This window comes from Achroia grisella, unplaced genomic scaffold (genome assembly GCF_030625045.1).
Source record: "Achroia grisella isolate CSIRO2021 unplaced genomic scaffold, CSIRO_AGI_Agris_v1 utg126, whole genome shotgun sequence".
In the NCBI taxonomy this organism is placed as follows: Eukaryota; Metazoa; Arthropoda; class Insecta; order Lepidoptera; family Pyralidae; genus Achroia; species Achroia grisella.
The window spans coordinates 1,013,736-1,034,344 of record NW_026712609.1 but is presented as its reverse complement, the minus strand read 5'-3'; the positions used below and the strand labels follow the sequence as shown (position 1 = coordinate 1,034,344).

At 32.8% G+C, this 20,609-nt stretch overlaps 3 protein-coding genes across 3 annotated transcripts in view; 2 read left to right on the top strand and 1 right to left on the bottom strand.

Annotated features, from left to right (window-relative positions):
- The window catches only part of LOC131854984 (uncharacterized), a 30,978-nt gene extending 28,553 nt beyond the window's left edge, over nt 1–2,425 (top strand). The window contains exons 2-4 of the mRNA XM_059206181.1: nt 10–175; nt 824–945; nt 1,426–2,425. Coding sequence (XP_059062164.1) covers nt 10–175; nt 824–945; nt 1,426–2,166 — 1,029 coding nt within the window. The 3' untranslated portion in view covers nt 2,167–2,425. The remainder of the gene's footprint in view (nt 1–9; nt 176–823; nt 946–1,425) is intronic.
- Nucleotides 2,426–3,925: 1,500 nt separating this feature from the next.
- On the top strand, nt 3,926–4,726 carry LOC131854991 (uncharacterized). The gene has a single exon (XM_059206189.1). The coding sequence runs from the start codon at nt 3,926–3,928 to the stop codon at nt 4,724–4,726; it is 801 nt and encodes a 266-aa protein (XP_059062172.1).
- An 8,592-nt stretch (nt 4,727–13,318) lies between these two features.
- LOC131854964 (cytochrome P450 302a1, mitochondrial-like) lies at nt 13,319–16,825 on the bottom strand. The gene is made up of 8 exons (XM_059206153.1): nt 16,590–16,825; nt 15,413–15,644; nt 15,080–15,264; nt 14,502–14,703; nt 14,248–14,407; nt 13,923–14,171; nt 13,551–13,757; nt 13,319–13,461 (listed from the first exon to the last, which is right to left on the bottom strand). Exons 1-8 carry the CDS (start codon nt 16,789–16,791, stop codon nt 13,348–13,350), a joined length of 1,551 nt encoding a protein of 516 aa, XP_059062136.1. The 5' UTR covers nt 16,792–16,825; the 3' UTR covers nt 13,319–13,347.
- Nucleotides 16,826–20,609: the final 3,784 nt, after the last annotated feature.

Genomic DNA, 20,609 nt, shown 5'->3' with positions numbered 1-20,609 from the left:
CTTTTCTAGGTGTGGGTGTGTGGGGCCTTGGCAGCGTTAGACGGGTATAGCCCGCAGCAAGATCCCGACCAGTTCCACATACAAACAGACGAGGACGATGAACGGTATTTTCTCTACCAAACTCATAATGGACAGTATCGGAAAGAGAGAAGACTCAAAGATGGATCCGTCGTTGGTACGTTATCCGTCATTACATTTGGAATATTATCCGTAATCTTACATATAAAATCTGGTATCACAATATTTGTTACCATAATCCTCCGAAAAGGCTTGATCGATTTTTTACATTTTCACTATTCTTTTACCAACCCCAATTTTTTATTAGCGATTTTAATTCATATGGCATAAGAACGTTTGTGGGCTCGGCTAGTACTTATATCTATATTTATAACAAATATCATTAGAGCTAAATAATTCCAAGTAACTCGATCGCTGATACATTCAGACTATTCAGCTTATTAGACCACAAAGTAGTCATGGGCCATCAGTATCCTTGACTCACTGCCATATTTTTAAGATCTTGTGAACATTGTTCTACACTACGTATGCCTTTGCATAGTCGACAATCTTTATTCCCTATTCGATGTCGATTTGTCAAACTGTGCTCAAGCTATATAGTGTTTAAAGTGTTAACGTAATATAAAAGTTAAATTAATAACAAGAATTAATGACTTTTGACAGGAAATTAAATTCTGTGATTAAATTCTATGTAATATCCATTTGAGTTGAATATTATATACCTACTTAATAAGATATTATTATAGAACCTACATTAACAATCATCAATATTCTAACTAAGACTTGTTAACTAATAACATTGCAGGTACAACAGGATGGGTAGGCGCCGACGGATACCTGCGTCTCCAGGACTATATAGCGGATCATGAAGGCTACCGAATTTACAAGTCCAAAACAGTTTATGTTGGTCAAAATAGACCGATAGGAGTAAGTTACTTATTTTTCTTTCTGCATTCCATGATAGATGACATTACCGACTTTTTATAATGTGAACCGTTAAGGTAGCAAATACCTCTTTATATGACTAGTTCATATAAACAGGTACTTCCTACATCACCAACTTATTTACTTTACCAAAATAAACCAACAGTGCATAGTCAATAAAAAATAATCTCCAAATGTACTCTCATAGTTCAAATTTCAAAGTAATTTGTAAATAATTGAGGAAGTGCATTTTCTAAATTAAAAGGACTGATTATTCGGAATGAAATCCGGTATTTTTAGATTCGTTTGAGTTAATATACGTTTACATTAATTATTACAGCTTGAAATATAATCAGTGTCCTGCACGAACTGATTATGTAAATCACGTTATATTTGAAGTGAAAGAATTATAATTAAATATTATTTTTAAGACATATTATTGATCCTTGCAATATATTACAAATTTACAACTATATGTTCCAGGAATCCTTGAAAATTGCTAAAACGGCCCCTACAGACTCTGGTTACGGCGTGACACCAGCATCTTCATTAAATCAAGCACGTGTACCACCTCGTGTCAGTTCTACCACGCCAGTACCTTTCCAACTTTCATCCACATTATCACCACCCCACTCTTTTCCTTCTGAAGTCTCAGTCACTCCTCCACCTCCATCATATCCAACCTCCACGCCATTGCCCCACGTTACTGTATCTCCTAACTCAATTGATATATCTTCTACTCCGTTTAATTTTAGGCCTACTGTGCCACCAATTACTGCTGCAGAAGCTTCACCGTCTTCCATTCCTTACGATTACGACTCTTCAAATACTAACACAATTGATGATGGTTATTTTGCAAGTGACAGTACACCATACAGACGATTTGATGTGTTTAATCCCAATTCATATAGACATGCCGATGACTGGTTAAGAAGACAACGACCTAAAGTTAGACTTGGCGATGGATATACACCTCAATTCCCTCAATATGACGGAATCGCCTTCAGACAAAACGGCTTTAGATATTATTTACCCAAACAGTACCATGAAGAAGAAACGGGGAGCTCCCATGACCGAACTGGAAGCTTCGGTTACATAGATCCGTTTGGTATTCGCCGCGTCATATATTACAACACTGCTCCCGGCGAAGGCTTTCAAATTCGTAAAAACAACAGATATGTTGGACATGATGCCACTCCTTATGATCCACGGCCCATAGATTGATATAAATTATCTGTAGAATTATTGTTATTATCTACAATAGTGTTAAAATTGAAGTTACCTAATAATTTATTAATCAGTATTGCTAGTTCATGCGAATGTATTATAGGAGACATAACGATTTATTTACTCGAACGATGCGAATTCTTAGCCACTACTTAATTTTACATTGAGTACTTTGTTTAGCATATTTAGAACAAACGATGCTTATTTAGATAATATGTTATATATTCATATCTTTAACATTTAGGTAGGTGTATTATTTAAATGTAGGTACTTAATTAATTAATAATCTCAGTGCCATTATACTGTAATTGTCTATGTTATCAATAAATTATAATTTCTAAGAAAATATTGAAATGTAATCTATAGGCAAAAAACAGCAAGGCAGACGTCAATCTATATATTTTTGTATTATATGTTTAAAACAAATATGGACATTGATGATAATTTAAATACAAGGTCAATGAACTTATTATGCATTACCTTTTGTAGTCTCACCGTATTTTCGCCTACATAGATACACCATAAAAGCGGAAAAGCTATTACGAGTCTTTTTCGCGATAAGCCCAATAAAATGTAGGTATTTTATATAAGGCACAACACAGAGTCAAAAAATCATGTAGGCTTAGGTAAGTGCTTTAATACCAAAAATATAAGTATTGTACTAAATCATATGTTGTATGGTAGGTACTTATATATTTTTTTGACTTCTGCATGTGCAGCAAAAGAAAGAATAGAAATAAAGAGAAAGGCCTATATACCTACAGCAGTGAATGTTGAAATGATGATACTCTAATATTGAAATATAGTATTATACAGGGGATTTATCTCGCAAAATATGTAATAAAACAGACGTTAACAATATATTTTATTTTCTTGTAATATTTTTATTTATTTACTTTCAAGAAGAAGAACTGCTATGTAACGTTTACCCTTGAACTGTGTCACTATCATTTTATTTAAAGTTTCTATGAACTAGGTTATTTCAACATGTTTCAATTGTTATATAAGTGTATATTATTATATCTTATCCTGGGTGTGTGATATTTGTCACTGCTAATAATTTGCTATTAATCGATATTACATTTGCAATATTTTAATGTCAACTTGTTGCAGTGACTAATGGGTCTTAATTTAGAATTAAAATAATATCTTTAATAGTATAATTATCTCAATATTCTCTATTTATAATTAAGTATACTCCTTCTATATATTATATTTCAAAATATATCTATGTTGACTAATATAAATTCGTGAAAATAAATGTTTGTTAACAATTTTTTGTATTTATTATTTATTACATTTATGTAATATATTCAGAATCCATTGAATTGTAATTATAATTAAGTAATTACCTTAATTAGAGTAAATTATCTTATAATACTTGTTTTAATACAATTTCTCCCTAACTCAAATCTTTATATAGCTCTACATACAGCCAATTTAGGTTAGTTTGATTTAGCAGTAAGCAAGGTAAGACAATCATTTCATTTAGACAATTTCTGTGTTTATAAATACGGATTATTTCTGGGCTAAGCTGATTTCAAAACTGATAATGTTATAAATAATTATATATTTACTGTGAAGCAATTGGTGTATTCACTGATTTTCATCTTTTTTGTCGAAACCGAAGTAATTCTCGTCTAGATTGTATAATAGTTATATAAATTATTCGGTAAAGAATTTTAGTACTAATAGGTTTTTGACAGAAATGTTTTTCTAATCATGATAATAATCGTTTTCTAATCTTTACAGAAAAATGATACCGCTTACAATTATTTTGCTGTTTACCTCATCAGCAATCGCACAACTTTCTAATGACTATAGACAAGATGACAACGTAAATAATCAAATGGAAAACATGTATAATAGAGATTTACGTAGGCCGTCTAATTTGTATTATAACTTTGAACACCTACGAAATGATCAACCTGCTCACGTGGATATACGAGATGAAGACATGGGAAAATACATGAACAAAAAATCTACCACAACTCATGCTACACCCATAGTGACTAGCATTAACAATTACCCAGAACATTTTTCGGATTTTCAACGGAAGCAAGTACCTATGCCTCGTGATAATCAACAGTTAACAAAAACAATAGCTAAACCTTATGACGATCAAAATTGGAACCAAATTATAAACAATCATTTACCTGCGAGTTTACCACCACCGCCATCCACACCAAAATGGATGGATCTATCTGGAACATACCAAGAACAACAGCCGTCATATTATTCTTCCAACGCAAATTACGATCAGTACTATCAACCAAACTTACAAACTGTAAAACCCACACAGGCTCCTGCGTTCCAATGGGCAAAACATGGTATTATGCCTAATAATAATCAATACGAACAGGTTCCTCATTCAGACCAACAACGTAGGGACGCTTCAAATGACTTGCCTTTTTTATCAAGAGGTAACCATAAGTTTGATTGGCCTAATAAAAGCAAATTAAATACACCTCAAGATCGAGTATCTACAAAGCACGGTCAACCACCATCATCTGTGCCTACTTTATCCCCATGGTCTGGTGACGACTTTGGAAAATGACTTAGATATTGAATTTTAAATTTTACACTTATAAGAAGGAATAATAAACGAGAACAGAGATATTTTTTAAAAAGGGCTTTTATTTGTCTTTTGATATTAATCAAAAATTAATATTTAATATCCTCTTGTACTTTTTATTATAAATATTTATTATTGTTAAGTACAGTTATGAGAGTAATTAATTTACAAATCTAATAAAGGATAAAATAGATATGGCTTTATTACAATGATGTCACATTTATTTATGCAATCGTGTACATTATGTATGCTTATAGATCTTATTTCTCGTAAAAATCTACACAGCGAAAGAGATAGATATTAACTTTTCCTTTCAGCCAATGTAAACCACATACATATACTTAAAACATATCACAGCGTCACGATTGTTACCCCAAATGGAGTAGTGCAATGCTATATTTATTATACATTATACCTTTGTGTTAATTGTCAATGTTGATTTGCCCACTTTTCACTCGGTATATTTGAATACAAATGGATGGGGCGAGCGTAAGGCCATCTCTCGAATTCATTGGAGACCCAGTATCAGCCAGATTTATTGTCACAATGTCTTGGGTCTAATTTTGGGTAGTAAACTATTAGGCCACGACGCTCTTCCATACACATACACATAAATAAAAACGTCTTGCTAAGAAATACATAAAAATAACTAACTGACTTAATATTGTGTTAACTAATAACTACCTACTATAATTTTAAATATAAGACAGCTGTGTATAGTATCCATAGTACAGGGTTTGCTTAGTTTGAGTATATATATATATATATATTGTTTATTTTTTATTAGACATCGTTAATTCTAAATACTGTAACAAAATATTATCAAAGAACTGCGTAAAGTATAAATATCCTCTGTTATATTTATAACAACTTATTTCATTCCCATGCCACAGGAATATATAACTCACGGTATCTACTAATGTCACTCTCACTAGCTTTGGGTCGGGAAAATATCGTTGAAAAGTATGGAAAGTGGATGTTAGGGAAAGAGATCGGTAATGATGGAAAAGAGAAGGGAAGTGATGGGAGTAAAGACCAAATCTGGATTGTAGGTTCTTTTGAAGTTTCTGGTTTAGAATCGGTAGATTTTTCATCTTCCCTATTCTCCTCCTCGTGATTTTCACCCTCTTTATTCACTTCAAGCTCCTCTTTGGGTTCTTCAGCTTCGTCTTCACGATGTTCGGATTCTTCTTTATTCCCTTCAAGCTCCTCTTTGGGCTCTTCAGCTCCGTCGTCACGATGTTCGGATTCCTCTTTATTCCCTTCAAGCTCATCTTTGGGCTCTTCGGGTCCGTCTTCACGATGTTCGGATTCTTCTTTATAACCTTCTACTTCCTTAGATTTCTCGGAATTCTCTACAATTGCGAGCTCAAGAGGCGGCAATACAGGCGCTTCTGGAATAACAGTTCCTTCTTTATGTTCATTCTCTTCCTTTTCATGACTCTTTAATTCATCATCTACTACTATGGGTAAATTGGTATGCAAAACATCATCATTGTATCCCAATGGCGCGACAAGCTCAACTGAAGGTATTTCTAAATCTAGACCTGGATTAGTTGGCAAAGCTAAACTTCTTCCGACTATGAACAGGACAGCTAACAGGAACATCTGGAAATTAATAATTTCGATTGTTTAAACCCATCTCATCCTGAAACTGATCTATCGAGAGGTTGATGTTCTTTATAAATCTTCTAAATCTTTATTTCTCGTAGTTAGAAAGTGCCGAGCGGCTGGGTACTAAAAGTCACATATTATAATTGGTATATTAAGGTATATTTTTAATAAATAATTTTATTTAAATGAATCGCCATGCTAAGCAAACGTATTTGACCTTTTAAATAGTTATTTTTATTAGTTTACACCACCAGCTAGCCTCCCAATTCTAGAAAAATATTATGTTTAATAAATATACTTAATAAGTTTGTTATACATACATACATACATACATAACAAGATATTACCGAGATTATGTCTCTGGAGGCTTCCGATGTTTTGGAGCTACTATTATAATCATTATGATATGATAACTAAAGGTTGGCTATGTCAAAAATATATCTACTATATGAAAGTAGGTAAAATAAAATTTATGAAATGTATGATATATTAGAGCTTAATCTATTCAATACCTATTATGAGTCGTAATAAAAGTGTTAGCGATATCAGTAATGTTTTATTGTTCGCATTGTTAGGCTGCATTGTATTATTTATCTCAGTATTATAAAAAAAATAAGAAATATTTTCGTTGCTTACCATTGTAGTTTTAGTAGCGTCTGTGATGAAAATACTGCTGGTCAAAATATTTTCCTGTCCTTATATCCTAAATGTTAATATATCCTTAATTATGGACACAATTTAAAACATATTAAAATCTTATCGTGTGAATGTGATAACATATTTGTGGTCAGTGATAGGTATCTTATAAAATGGTTATTAAATATATGTAACTGTTATTAAATATAACTATTCAAATACAATCTAGATTTTCTAAGACAGTTTGCCTATATTATTAATTACAAATGCAAAAGTATAACTATTTGTTACCTTTTCCCGTATAGACGACTGAACGGATCTTAATGAATGAATGATATGATTATAAGCGTCACGGGAACGAACATAGCCTGTCATATATATCTCATACAATGTAATCTCAGATAATGTATATTTACCTATGCCCATTGTTCAACGCAGACAAAGTACAGGTCTTCTAGAATAAAAGTAACATACGAGTATACTGACGATCTATTTCCGGACGGGGTAGTTGTAAAATGTTCATTCATTTAAAAGCTAGACAGATATTTCCTCCAGATCTAGATCAAATATATCCTTCCCAATTAGCCTTGACCATCGGTTTAAGAATGTCGAAGTTTTTTTTTTTTATATCTCTTTATTTATTTAGGAGCTTAGCACAATAGTGAGCATGTTAGCTCCGTGTTGTCTTCTTAATCAATTACATAACATCTAAACTTTAAATTACTATAAAAACAAATCTTACCTACTTTTATCTACAAATTTATAAATTAATACCGATTCTTTTGATGCAGGTTCTGATAAAATACTCTGAAATATTCCTAAATTAATTTTGTTTAAATTTATTTTTTTTAGTAAGATTTGCCTTTCAGTGTTGTGCTTGACGTATTCCATCAACAGATGTTGAACATCATCAATACCACCACAAGTTTGACAATTAGGAGAGTCTACTCTTTTCATGAGTAATCCAAATGTCGAAGTTAAAAGTGTTTGTTCATATAAATTACTTTTACCTTATGCACATATTATTTTACTACCTACAACTTATTTTTAATTCTACGATCATATTGTCTGTCAACAACAGAGAGTCACAAATGACACACAAAGTTCCAGTGTCGGTCACATTAACATTTACTTTGTTTAGGATCTATTGGTATTAAACCACTAAACCTGAATGCTATAATACTCTTATTCATTACTGCTACTTAATAAACACGTATATTACATAATTATTAAATTGTTATTTAATTTATGGCTACCATTTTTTTTAAATTGTCAATTATAGATAAATTGAATATGACTCGTAGGTATTTAATTGCGTAAAATTTTGCTTAAATTACATGTGTACAGGTTTGTCTTGATAACTATTTAAAAATCCGGTTGAGAACATCCAAATTATCTAGATTATTATCACAAATCTAATGTCCTAGTATTCAATATTATTAAAATTAACCTATCACCTTCAATATAATATTGCCGTTACATATATTATAAAGTCGTATTTTTATGAATAGTTGGGAATATGCCTATATACTTGCTGTCCCCAAGTATCGTTTAGAAAAAGTCACCAGGTCTTTTATGGGAATAGGTATAAAAATTTACAATATTTGGTATATACTAAAGAATATACTGGTAAATAAATCAGTAATCAAAAATAATTACTGAGCAATGCCTATAGTACTCACTAAACGATTACTTGAATAACGAGCGTGCATGGCAATAGTTGATCCTGCACTTGATTTTCATTTAATGGTAGACACCTATATAAATATATATTGTAAATAAACTGGCTTTAAAAAAATAATATAAAATAAAAATGTTCAATATGATCTATATACTGAACTAAACGGTAAAAAAAAATTAAAAATGTAGGTAATGTAAAAAAATTGACGTCTAATATATCCTACATGAATAAATAATTTTTGAATTTGAATTAGAAATGCAAGTCAAGCCATTTATTTTTAGCCATTAAGTAATAAAGATAATAAAGATATGAGATAAAAACAAATAATAAAAACACATATATTTCTGCCTTTATGTATACTCTTATTTTTAAGATATTTTTCGATCAACAGATAGATAACACAGTGAAATTTCAGCATAAAAGCTCGACATCTTAGTTCTCTATAGAATGGCAACGCAGGAGTGGTAACACGAATGTCACATGATAATATGATATCCTTAGTGCTGTTCGTGTTGCCATTCCAATTATTTAAAAATTAATATAAATGTGGGAATGGCTTACACCAAACTACCTATATATTTGTTTGTGAACGTTGCCTTTGTAGTGTCAATTAGAAAACAATTTTATTTTTCCTGTAGATTCTATCTATGCATGTGCCGTTATAAATAATTATCCATCTAAGATGGATATCCTACATCATAACACACCCCATACAAATGAATCGCTTTCGTTCAACAACACATTTGAATTTGCCAGACAATTTTGAAATTTAGTGTCCCAACTTAGTATCTACTTCCTTTCCTTACCTTTCTTGTAGTACCTAAAGAATTAGTACACTTTCACTATAATTAAACTGCAGAAAAGCCGCCTTCCCTAATCAATATAAAACTATTCCAAATATCAAATCGAGAACATCAGTAATTTTAGATATATAACTTTACGGTATATATATATATAGTATTGCATAGCTCGCCATCGACAGGGAATTCATAATAACACTGCGGAACTCTAAACGGCTAAAAATCCTAAGATTTACCCAACACTAGCCAGAGTTACAGGAACCCAGTTTACCACGATCATGATGGCGCTGATCCGCCTATGTAGACCCCTTCTCATTGTATTGCTACAAAAGGGAACACGCGCCTATCCCCGTTGGTCCTTAACGAGGCGACAACCACCCCCATGGCTACCCTAGCCCTAACTGAAGAAGAAAATCTTGACGCGCACCCCTCCTTCACCACCATACTTATCTCCTCCTTATCACATCAACAAAAAAGGAGATTTCGGGTTTCCATTCCACTTCCTTTCATTTTTGTCAAGTTCTACTCTATTTTATAATTATGCACATGAACTTTTATTGAAAAGAAATGATGAAACTCTAAGGCAAAGAAAAACATTAAACTAAAGAGTCAATATACCTAGCAAAATTCAGTCGTCATCGTTATTGCTGTAGCAGTATAGGTACTTATGATATATTTGAATGTTAACAACGTTTTTCGAAGTAGCTACCTGTATTCAAATTATGTATTGTATGTGAATTAATCATTTTTTGAACAAATATCTTATCTCCAGATTTTGTTTATAGGAAATTTAATTAATTTTTGTAAAACTGGAGTCTTCCCTGCTTATACGTTAAATATATATTCATTGATGGTACGGGTAATTTAATTAACAACATAAACGTGTTTTAATTTCAACTATTGTTACCAATCTAAACGATTTTACCTGATTAACAAGTTATTTTAAGTAATCATGGAAGTATATATTGTTGTAAAAAACATAATCTATTATCAATCACCTGTAGACACATTGAACAAGCATCATGGTAAGTGAAAATATATTTAATTACAATTTTAATATAAAGTACATTTAAATAATTTAATATACTCGTATAATTTATCGATTTAAAAAAATTCTATTAATAGTAAATTCAATTGTATCCTATTGTACTATTATTACAATGAACATATAAAAACTTTACTATGTAATTTCGACATAGACAGAACATATTTTTTTTAAATGTGATATTGTAGTCTGAAAATTTTACTTCATAGATAAATTTTTAATGATATTATTATAAGTAATAAAAATGTACAGTGTTAAATAATATAAAAAAAAGAGATAAAAAAAGAGTATATAAATAAATAATAAAAAAACGTAGACATATACGTAGTTAGTAGTCAATAGTTTGTTTTTTAATTATAAACAACGAATTTAGAATCGTACAACTGAAAGTATTGTGTAAACAGCTATGTGTGTATATCTGCACTTGTACCCGTTTGTGGACTTGACTGATAAATCTCTAGTAGTTAATATTTTACAGTTTGAATCACTCTATCTATTAAAAAAAATCGCTTCAAAATCCGTTTCGTAGTTTAAAAGATTTAAGCATACATTAAGACGGACATACAGCGACAGCGACTTTGTTTCATACTACGAGTATGTAATAAGGATAATGATGAAATACTCTAAATATACTGTATAAATGTCAAACATAATATATACTACTATATAGGATAATATTCTGCACTAGCTAACTATTGCCGTGGTAATAACAAAAAACTGTTGAAGTAGAGACAGTTATACTGGAGTTAATAACAAAAAAATGTAGGTATAACATAATATTAATACTTCGTTATTTATCTAATGATTTAGGTTTCGAATGATCAAATTTTATTTATATTTTCAGGTACGAACAGAACTTCTTTTATTCCTTTTAGGGACAAGTATTTGGGCAACAAATGCCGAACCTTTGAAATACGAAGTACCCACGGAAATCATCATAGCCAAGAACAAACATGATGCCGATGAGATAATTAGCCCATTAGGGCAGTCACCTTTTATCTCAAACTTCATTCAAAAAGGAACTAATGTCTTTTTTAAACCACAAGTTCTGCTCTCTCCAAGAATAGTACAACAACCAACACTGGTCGATTGCAACACACCACCATTAGTGCCTGCCTTATCTATGCCTACTGTTCCAGAGCAAATTGTATTGGACGAACCTCTAAGAATTGTAGAGACAACTTTGCCTGGAAGTAATCTGCCTGTGCCGCACGTAGAAGAAATAATAGATATAAAACCAGCATCAATACATCATAAACCACTGGGACCAATTTACGATGCACCTGGTTTTGTTGAAATTGTTCCTGATTCCATCAACATAGTACAAGAAATGAAGCCTGTTCTTGTTCCGGAAATTCCAGTATTGCCACCTCTACCGCCATCTTTGCCGGAAATTCCAGTATTGCCACCTCTACCCCTACCTCTGCCGGAAATTCCAGTATTGCCACCTCTACCGCCATCTTTGCCAGAAATTCCAGTATTGCCACCTCTACCGCTACCTTTGCCGGAAATTCCCATTGTTGTTCCAGATTATAATGTGATAGATAATTGTGTAGATATTCCTGCTTCACCCATATTGCCCATTATTAAACCTGACGTTAATTTTGTGTTGGAACAGGTCATACCCGAATCCTCTTCGGTTTCTGAAATTGATCTTTCCGAATTGAATGTAATGCACGAGCATAACTCTGTGCTTATTCCAGAAGCTCCTATATTGCCTCCACTGTCTCCAATTCCTGAGCTTCCAGCTCCAGTTATTATGGAAGAACCAATTCAAGTTCCATGCATTCTTGAGGTTTCGCAATCATCATTAGAAAATGATGACCTAAGTAAATTGCCAAATATTCCCGTTGCACCTGAACTGCCACCTTTGACTTTACCTGAACTTCCTGTTCCTGTATCAGTACTAAATCCAATTTTACCTGCAACTGTGGTTGTTGAAGCTAGTGAAAGCAATGAAATAACACATACATCTCCTAATTATTTCAACGACGTAAATTTCCCTACAAATATTCCACCAGCACCGGTGTTACCCCCCTATGCACCAATTAATGTACCTGCGATAATTGAAGAAACCCTACATATTTCACAAGGTTCAGAATTGTCAGCTAGCCAGCCAGTAGTAGAAATTCACGAATATATAAAACCTTCAGTAATTCCGGACACCCCTTTATCGTCGATTAATTGTTTACCTGAACTTCCTTTGCCTGCGTTTAAAGACGAGACTTCACTTATCAATCAAGAAAATTTAGAAAATATCAAACCTGTAGAAATACCTGCTGCTCCACTGTTACCACCCCTAGCCCCTCATACAATACCTTATATTGTAAACGAACCCGTAGAAGTAGCGATACCTAGTTTTTTACCCGAACATATGCCTATTTTAGTGCCTGAATTACCTCATATAGCAGTGCCCACTCTATCTAAAGAATCATCGCTGTCATCAACTGTCTTGTCTACTAAAGAAAATATTCTTTCATTTTTATCAGGACTATTTACGCCTCATTTGCCTTCAATTGATGATAAAATTGTAATTCCTTCTGTACCTAAAACTGAACTTATATCATTCCCAACAACATGCATACAAAATATTATTTTGAAAAGGGTTCTACCAAATATTTTAAACGAGCATAATTTGAAAGTAGAAGGTAATGTACCAATTATATCCGCTCCTTCTCCCTATATACCTATACAACCCGTAGGACTCCCGTTATTCTAAATCTATCATTCAAATTCGCTTAAATATAATAATTAAAAATACAATGTTGTTTGATTACATATTATTTATTTATACCGATTGTTGTGATAAGGGAAAGTCAAACGCTGTTCAAGTTAATCTATTAATGAAAGATAATGTCACAGGTTGATCAGGTTTGTTTATTAAATGTGTTTGTATACCAAGTTCATGTCCACTCCACTTTAATTCAAATTCACGCAGAACCTAAAATGAAATATAATAAATCGGTAATATGAAAAATAATTAAGTATACAACTTTTGCGTTAGACATATAAATAAATCCAAATATATACCCTAATCAACGTTATGCAAATATTTTGTTCAGCTAATCTTCTTGCTATACAAGATCTTGGCCCAAACCCAAAAGGCAACGTTAAAAATGGGTGTAAGTTTTCATAATACGGTGATCCTCGCAACCACCGCTCTGGTTTAAATTCCAAAGGGTTTTTTACAAATTGCGGCAAACGAGATGCTAACATATTCTGCGTTACAATGACAGTCTGGAAAGAAAATAAGCCATAATTATCTTTAATAAATTCTAAGAATTCATTTTATATAACTATATTTCATTCAATTTGTTCTACACTGTCAAAAATAAATCTCCCCGATAATATGTCGCATTGTACTTTTGTAAACTCAACATAACATGAAAATAATATACATACCCCTTTTGGAATCAAGTAATCCTTTATTACAATATCTTTCTGCAATAAACGGCCTATACCTATAGAGACAGGATTTAGTCTCATGCTTTCTTTTACAGTACTTTTAACATAGGTCATTTTAGTTAATATTTCTGGCGTTATATCTGAATATTTTTCAGGAAGAAGCGATGAAATTTCGTTATACAACTTTTCTTGGCAATTAGGAGTTCGTGATATGTGGTATAAAGCGAAACTTGTAGCATATGCAGTCTAAAAATAAAATTGATAGTTAATCAACACTGAAAGAAAATAACAAAATATGTCCGCAAATTAAACTAAAATTTACCGTATCTATAGCTGCCATTAAAATATCGACCATCATACCAATTATATCTTTTAGATCTAGATTTGGTTGTAAAAGAAAAGACGCTAGAAGTGATTGGTCGGAATCAATGTCATTTGCATCGAAAAAATTTACCCTTTTTAGCAATATTTCCATCGATACTCTAGAAAATAAAAATAATATATTGTATTAACAATAGATATAATTGAAATAGCAAGCATCTGATAAATTTCCACATAAGTTGCTTTAGTACTTACTTTCCTAAGAAATCTTGGGATTCTACTAGTTTCTTATACAAAGGCGTGTTAAAAAATTTCCATAAGAATCCTTTATCGAGTTTCATAATACCACTATTTGAACCAAAAGCAGCTGCTATAATTTTGCTACTGCGAGAATTAGTATATTCTTCACTTGGTGCAAAACTTTGAAACCTTTCATTGAAAGCTACCGCACCAATAACTAAAAATTATACAAATTATAATGAAAATCGATATTATATTCTAATTGTATGATTGATGATTGATGACCTTGATTTTTGACACAAAAGTTATTTCGTAGAAGTACAAATAAAATTTAACATTATGAGCTGTCGTAAAATAAATAGAAATAGTTAATTATTTATTTTTCTCTGGTCCCTAGTAGTCAAAGACGACTTAACATACCTTAATTCATGTTTGTCATACTCATGTTTTGCTCGCTTATCTCTTAGGTACCTAAATGTAAATAACATACCTACTACTGAAAAATTGCACTATGGTATGTAAGTAAATGACGATTTGGTAAATAATTTCTAATATTTTACAAGTAAGACTCTATTTCATAATATTAGGCACACCTTCTAAATTAAGTCTATTTAAATAGTATAAAAAATCATCATTCGCAGATACTTTTCTCCTTTTTATCCAATTTATAAATTCTTTAACTATACAGTCTGTAGTCTTGATATAGCTTTTAATACTTTCCGGTCCTGTAAAATTTTTTTGAAAGGTACTTCTAAGCCTCCACCATTCTGGTCCATTACTGAAAAGAATTAGATTAAAAGTATTTAAAAGAGATATATTTTTACATATCAGAGTAATATGTTTTGGTTCCAATATCATAATAAAAGCTGAACTCAATAAATAATGTCGAAAACAAATTTAGGTACATATATTATGAATTATATTACGTCGAAAGTAGCCCGCCTGTATTGTAGACTTGCGGTTTGTTTACACGGTAATGAAACATTGCAACATGACTTCTTCTAGCTGGATAACGATCGTCCTGTCTAAATACCGCTTCGATATCATCAGGCTCAAATACATGAAGTACATTAACACCTGGTACTTCTCGCACTAATCCCCCATATCGTGTCCAGTTGAACCATGCGTTTTTATCCAATGCTTCAGCGTCATAATCACCTAGAACCAGTACTATTCTTTATTTCAAATAAAATCAAATTCAATCCAGAATCATAAGTTCATGTAAGACATTTTAGCCATTTATGAACGTATTTTTTTTTTATTAATGTTTTCTCTACCTTCCATTTATTTATGCATGTAAAGTCAACACATTTTTATATGGATTTTTATTGTAATATTTTTATAAAGTATTATTTATTGTTTCACACGAAACAATAAAGACAAATCTACATCATCTAGGAACGAAAGATAAAATCTGTTGCATAGCAACGTACCTGGAAACCCCGATAAGCACATCTACATATACTTTAATGGAAACTTAAAACCGTCGGCCGTGATTAACATGTGATACCTATTTATATGAGGGTGATCCCATCTTTATTAATGGCATAAAATGGGGAGGACGGAGCATCAGGGTCCAAAATCATATAGAATTCCTGCCTGCGAAACCAGTTATTCGAATACCTTTTTTATGTCGCTGGAATGGCAAATAAGCTGACGGGTCTTTTGGCTGAAAGTGGCAACAATCGCTTGTGCTAGCATAGATATAGAATATTAATAGCACAGATATAGAATAGCACTACAAATATTACATAGTGCCTTGTGCGTTATCATTGTGTAATATCTGTACCGTTTAATTTCACCGGCAGATAACGCTTCTTAAACTGTATGCTTACAAAGTCAGTTGTTTTACTTCCAAAAATAAAGCAAATGTAAGAGACATATCCAAGCAAGCGGCTTTGTATAAAGTCTACGAAGGTATAAATAGGCACAACAATTTATTATTCTACGATATCACTGCTCCTTTGCTATAAACGGCTCTGTTCCTTGATGAGAAAATAAATAGCTAAACATTGTTGTTATTTTAAGTAATCGCCCAAAATATATCATTATAACTTGGTTATCAATTCAATTTATTATTAAAAGAAAAGTAACTCTACTTACCAATAAATGGTAAATATTTGTACAAAGTGTACAAAATTGGATAACTTTTAGGACCAGGAATCTGATCGAATCCTTTAAGGCGAATAGGCATCTGACCTTCTTTGTGAAATTTATTAGCAACATTCCGTACACTTAATTTCATGGTAAGATATTTTTTGTTTATTACAGTGCTATTTAATTTTGATTTCACACACTTTAACATAATTCGAACTCAATCTGAACAAAATATAAGTCTACTACGCAGAAATCGTACTATAAGACTGAGCATCGTATTACTTAAAGCGATATCCTCTTTGTATTATTATGCACATAATAAGAACAATCTAAGCAAAAAGAAGTGAAAAAACGCAGGTCAATCCAACCGTTTTACTTTGCATTTTTAGCTTCAGTGAATATGGTATTATATATATATATCCATGTATATATAATACCATATTCACTGAAGCTAAAAATCAAAGTAAATAGGTACCAAATAAATGTGATATGGAAGAAGCAGATGATGATGATGTAGATAAATCTATTTAACAAATATGATATTACTTATCAAAGATCAGACGGAGAAGTCAGAACTACAAGGAAATTGAAACTTAATTTTTCATATATCTTAAGTACCTAGATACTTATAGATTCTATGAAAATGTCTTATTACGACTACAATTTGCTCTAAATATTTCATTTTTTTTCTTGAATACCCTCTAATGGCCTCTAACTTAGGTACGACATTTAAATATTTTTTTTCGGACAACTCTAATGCTATTGGCCGCATCTGACCTGTCAACAGCTTCAACGGACGATAGGGAACGAGTGCAGATAGCATTCCACTGCTAAGGATTCTAAGCCAATTCACCTCAGTATTTTGATCCCCGTTTGAATTGGACGGGGGATCGATCGAAGGGGAAACACCTTATACATATTTATATGAGATTTTTACCTACATGATGAAATTCAAAGTAGATTTTTTTTAAATACGAATTAAATATTTTAAAGTTCGAAAGCCTTGGCAAAATATAGGTAATGTAATAAAGTCAGTAATTCATTCTATGGTAATTGCGTAAGATTTTATAATAAACTGCCAGAATCTGCACTAAATCTGACAGAGAGGCAATTCAAATCCTATATTAAACAATTTTTGTGTAAGAAAGCCTATTACAGGATAGACGAATTCATAGACGACAACATATCAAGTAAATAACTAGTTTATTAGCATACAACGTTATAATTTAATTTTCTCATTGCTTTCTTGATTTAATTGATTGATTTTAGAAATATGAAAGCGTAGCGGTTTGTGTATTGATTGCCGCATGCATTCTTATGTAAAATGTGAATACTATAACTATCAGATAGCAATTGTAAGTAGCTTTGACGTAGTCTAGTGTTTTGAGTAGTCATGCTCACTAAAATGTCCAGACTTGTGGCGGCGTGGTGGGCCGGGTCATTGGGCTCCCTATGATGGCTGGCTCATCCGTCATACTCGTGAACGGGTGCTGCTTGTAGGGACTGGTCTGCTCTAATCACTATGACTGATTTCCTCTTATTAATTGTTTAACCAGTTGGTTATATATTCAATATTATTTCTATTTGAGTATTTAATAGAATTAGTGCTAATTGGTGGTTTGTATTCACACACTTAAACTTAAAAATGTAAAGTAATAATAAATTATTTTAAAAGTTCTTGCTCGTTCTTCTTGTGAAGACAGCTTGACCGAGTGGTAGATTAAAAAATGTAATGACTATTCAAAAGTGCTTCAATGTAAGTTTATTTGAATAAATGATTTTCTATTCTATTCTATTCCATTCTAATAAAATATTACCTATACAGTACCTACCTACCATCTACTCAATACCTACCTTACAAAAACTTTACAATAAATATTTGTGAATCAAAAGTACTAACACATTTAAAAACTACTTCTACTACTACTTCGTCTATTCATGGCATTGTCAATATTGATTTTTATAGGTTTCAACTTGTGTGTATTTTATCAGATATATTTTATTAGAAGATATTAGGTTTATACTCTTTTTGAGTTATAGCATGCCCTCCAACTAAAATCGTTAGGATTCAGTCACTCTTTCACTCACTCGCTCCATAAAACCTAACTCGGGCTTCTAGTGTCCACTGTCCTCGCCCGCCTTTTAGTCCTACATATCTCTATTCAAAGTCTCTGATCTACCCTCACTCAAGCGCAATAGCAATATTTTCAAAAATGGAATTTCTCCCGTATCTTAATATTTACGTTACGCCCTTCTTGGCTTACTCTATTATTACAGTAAATATGAAGTTGTTTTTGTGAAAATTCACCAAGAATTTATCAGGATGATTTCCAGGGGGAACCACGTGGATGTCAATTTGACATGGTACATTGTTAGCAATAAGATCAAACCACATTACTAACAATCCCCTTTCCTCCCTAACACATAGGTTAAAAATTTCACGTGGGTACCAAACCACGAACGTTAGAAATCCGACCTACCAAAGGATGCCCTCAAGGAGGCGTTTTATCGCCACTGCTGTGTCTACTAACGGTAGACCAGCTCTTAGATATTATGACCAAAAACCAATTTGAGGTACAAGGCTACGCAGACAATTTAGTAGTCATGGTCAGAGGGTTCTGTGCAACAACAATATCAGACCGCATCCAAAGAGCACTAAACATCATAGTTAAATGGTGTAAGGAAAATGAATTATCAGTAAATCCTGATAAAACAGTAATTGTTCCGTTTACAAAAAGGAAGAAACTTGACAAACTTGTCATGCCTAAAGTAAATGGAAGAATATTAGAGTGCTCCAAAGAAGTCAAGTACCTGGGCGTAACCTTCGACCAAAAACTGACATGGAACACACACATAGACAACATAACTCAAAAGGCGAAAACATCCCTAGGAATAAGCCGACGGGTAGCGGGGCCCAGATGGGGAATCAACCACAAAATTGCCCTATGGCTTTACACAGCAGTGGTGAGACCGCTTACCACCTATGCCTGCGCAATCTGGTGGCGGAAAACCCTCCAATCCACAGCTGCCACCAAGCTAAACAGCCTACAGAGAATTGCTTGTCTGATTATTACAGGAGCCATGAGCACCACGCCGGGAGCAGCTCTAGACGCATTATTGGACTTGACGCCCTTTCCTTTATTTATACAGGAAAAGGCGAAAGCCAATATGCTCAGAATAAGTTCCCAAAGGAGGATATCTTGGCATTCCCTGGCCATAAAAACTATACAAGACTCGATAATGAGTGATCCTATTCTGGGAATGCCTGAAGACAACATGGCACCAGAGTGTAACTTTGTACAATATTACAAAATCGAAATATCTGGAAGAGACGAATGGCAAAATAACCATACACCGACTCACTCAGAGCATGACCTAGTCTGGTTTACAGACGGGTCCAAAATAGGAGATGATGTAGGATGTGGAATATGCGGTGTAAAACCCAAAATCTGCAACTATATAGGCTTAGGAAAATACGCCTCAATCTTTCAGGCAGAGACTTACGCCTTAATTAGATGTCTGGAAGTAATCCTAAGCCTCAACTACATCAATCAGAACATATACATTTATTCGGACAGTCAAGCTGCTCTACAAGCACTTAACTCGTATGAAATCCGTTCTAAACTTATTAGAAACTGTATCCTGCTACTAAATGAAGTAGGAAGCAGAAATAATATTATACTGAGATGGGTCCCCGGGCATTCAAATATTGAAGGCAATGAGAATGCCGACCATCTGGCAAAGTTAGGGGCAAAAACCGTCCAACTGGGCCCCGAACCCTTCTGTGGTGTGCCTCGTTGCCTAAAACTGGGAGATCTCAAATTAATAACCAAACGAGAAGCACTGAATCACTGGCAAGAAATGCCAGGATTAACACATTCAAAAGACCTGATATGACCCGAGGAGATAAAAACGATCGCTCCTAAGAATATCCTTCAAACGGGCGACTCTGAAAAGGGCGAGCACAATAGAAATACAATCAAATCTACCCCCTCCCAATACCCCTAATGAACCCCCTTTCACCAT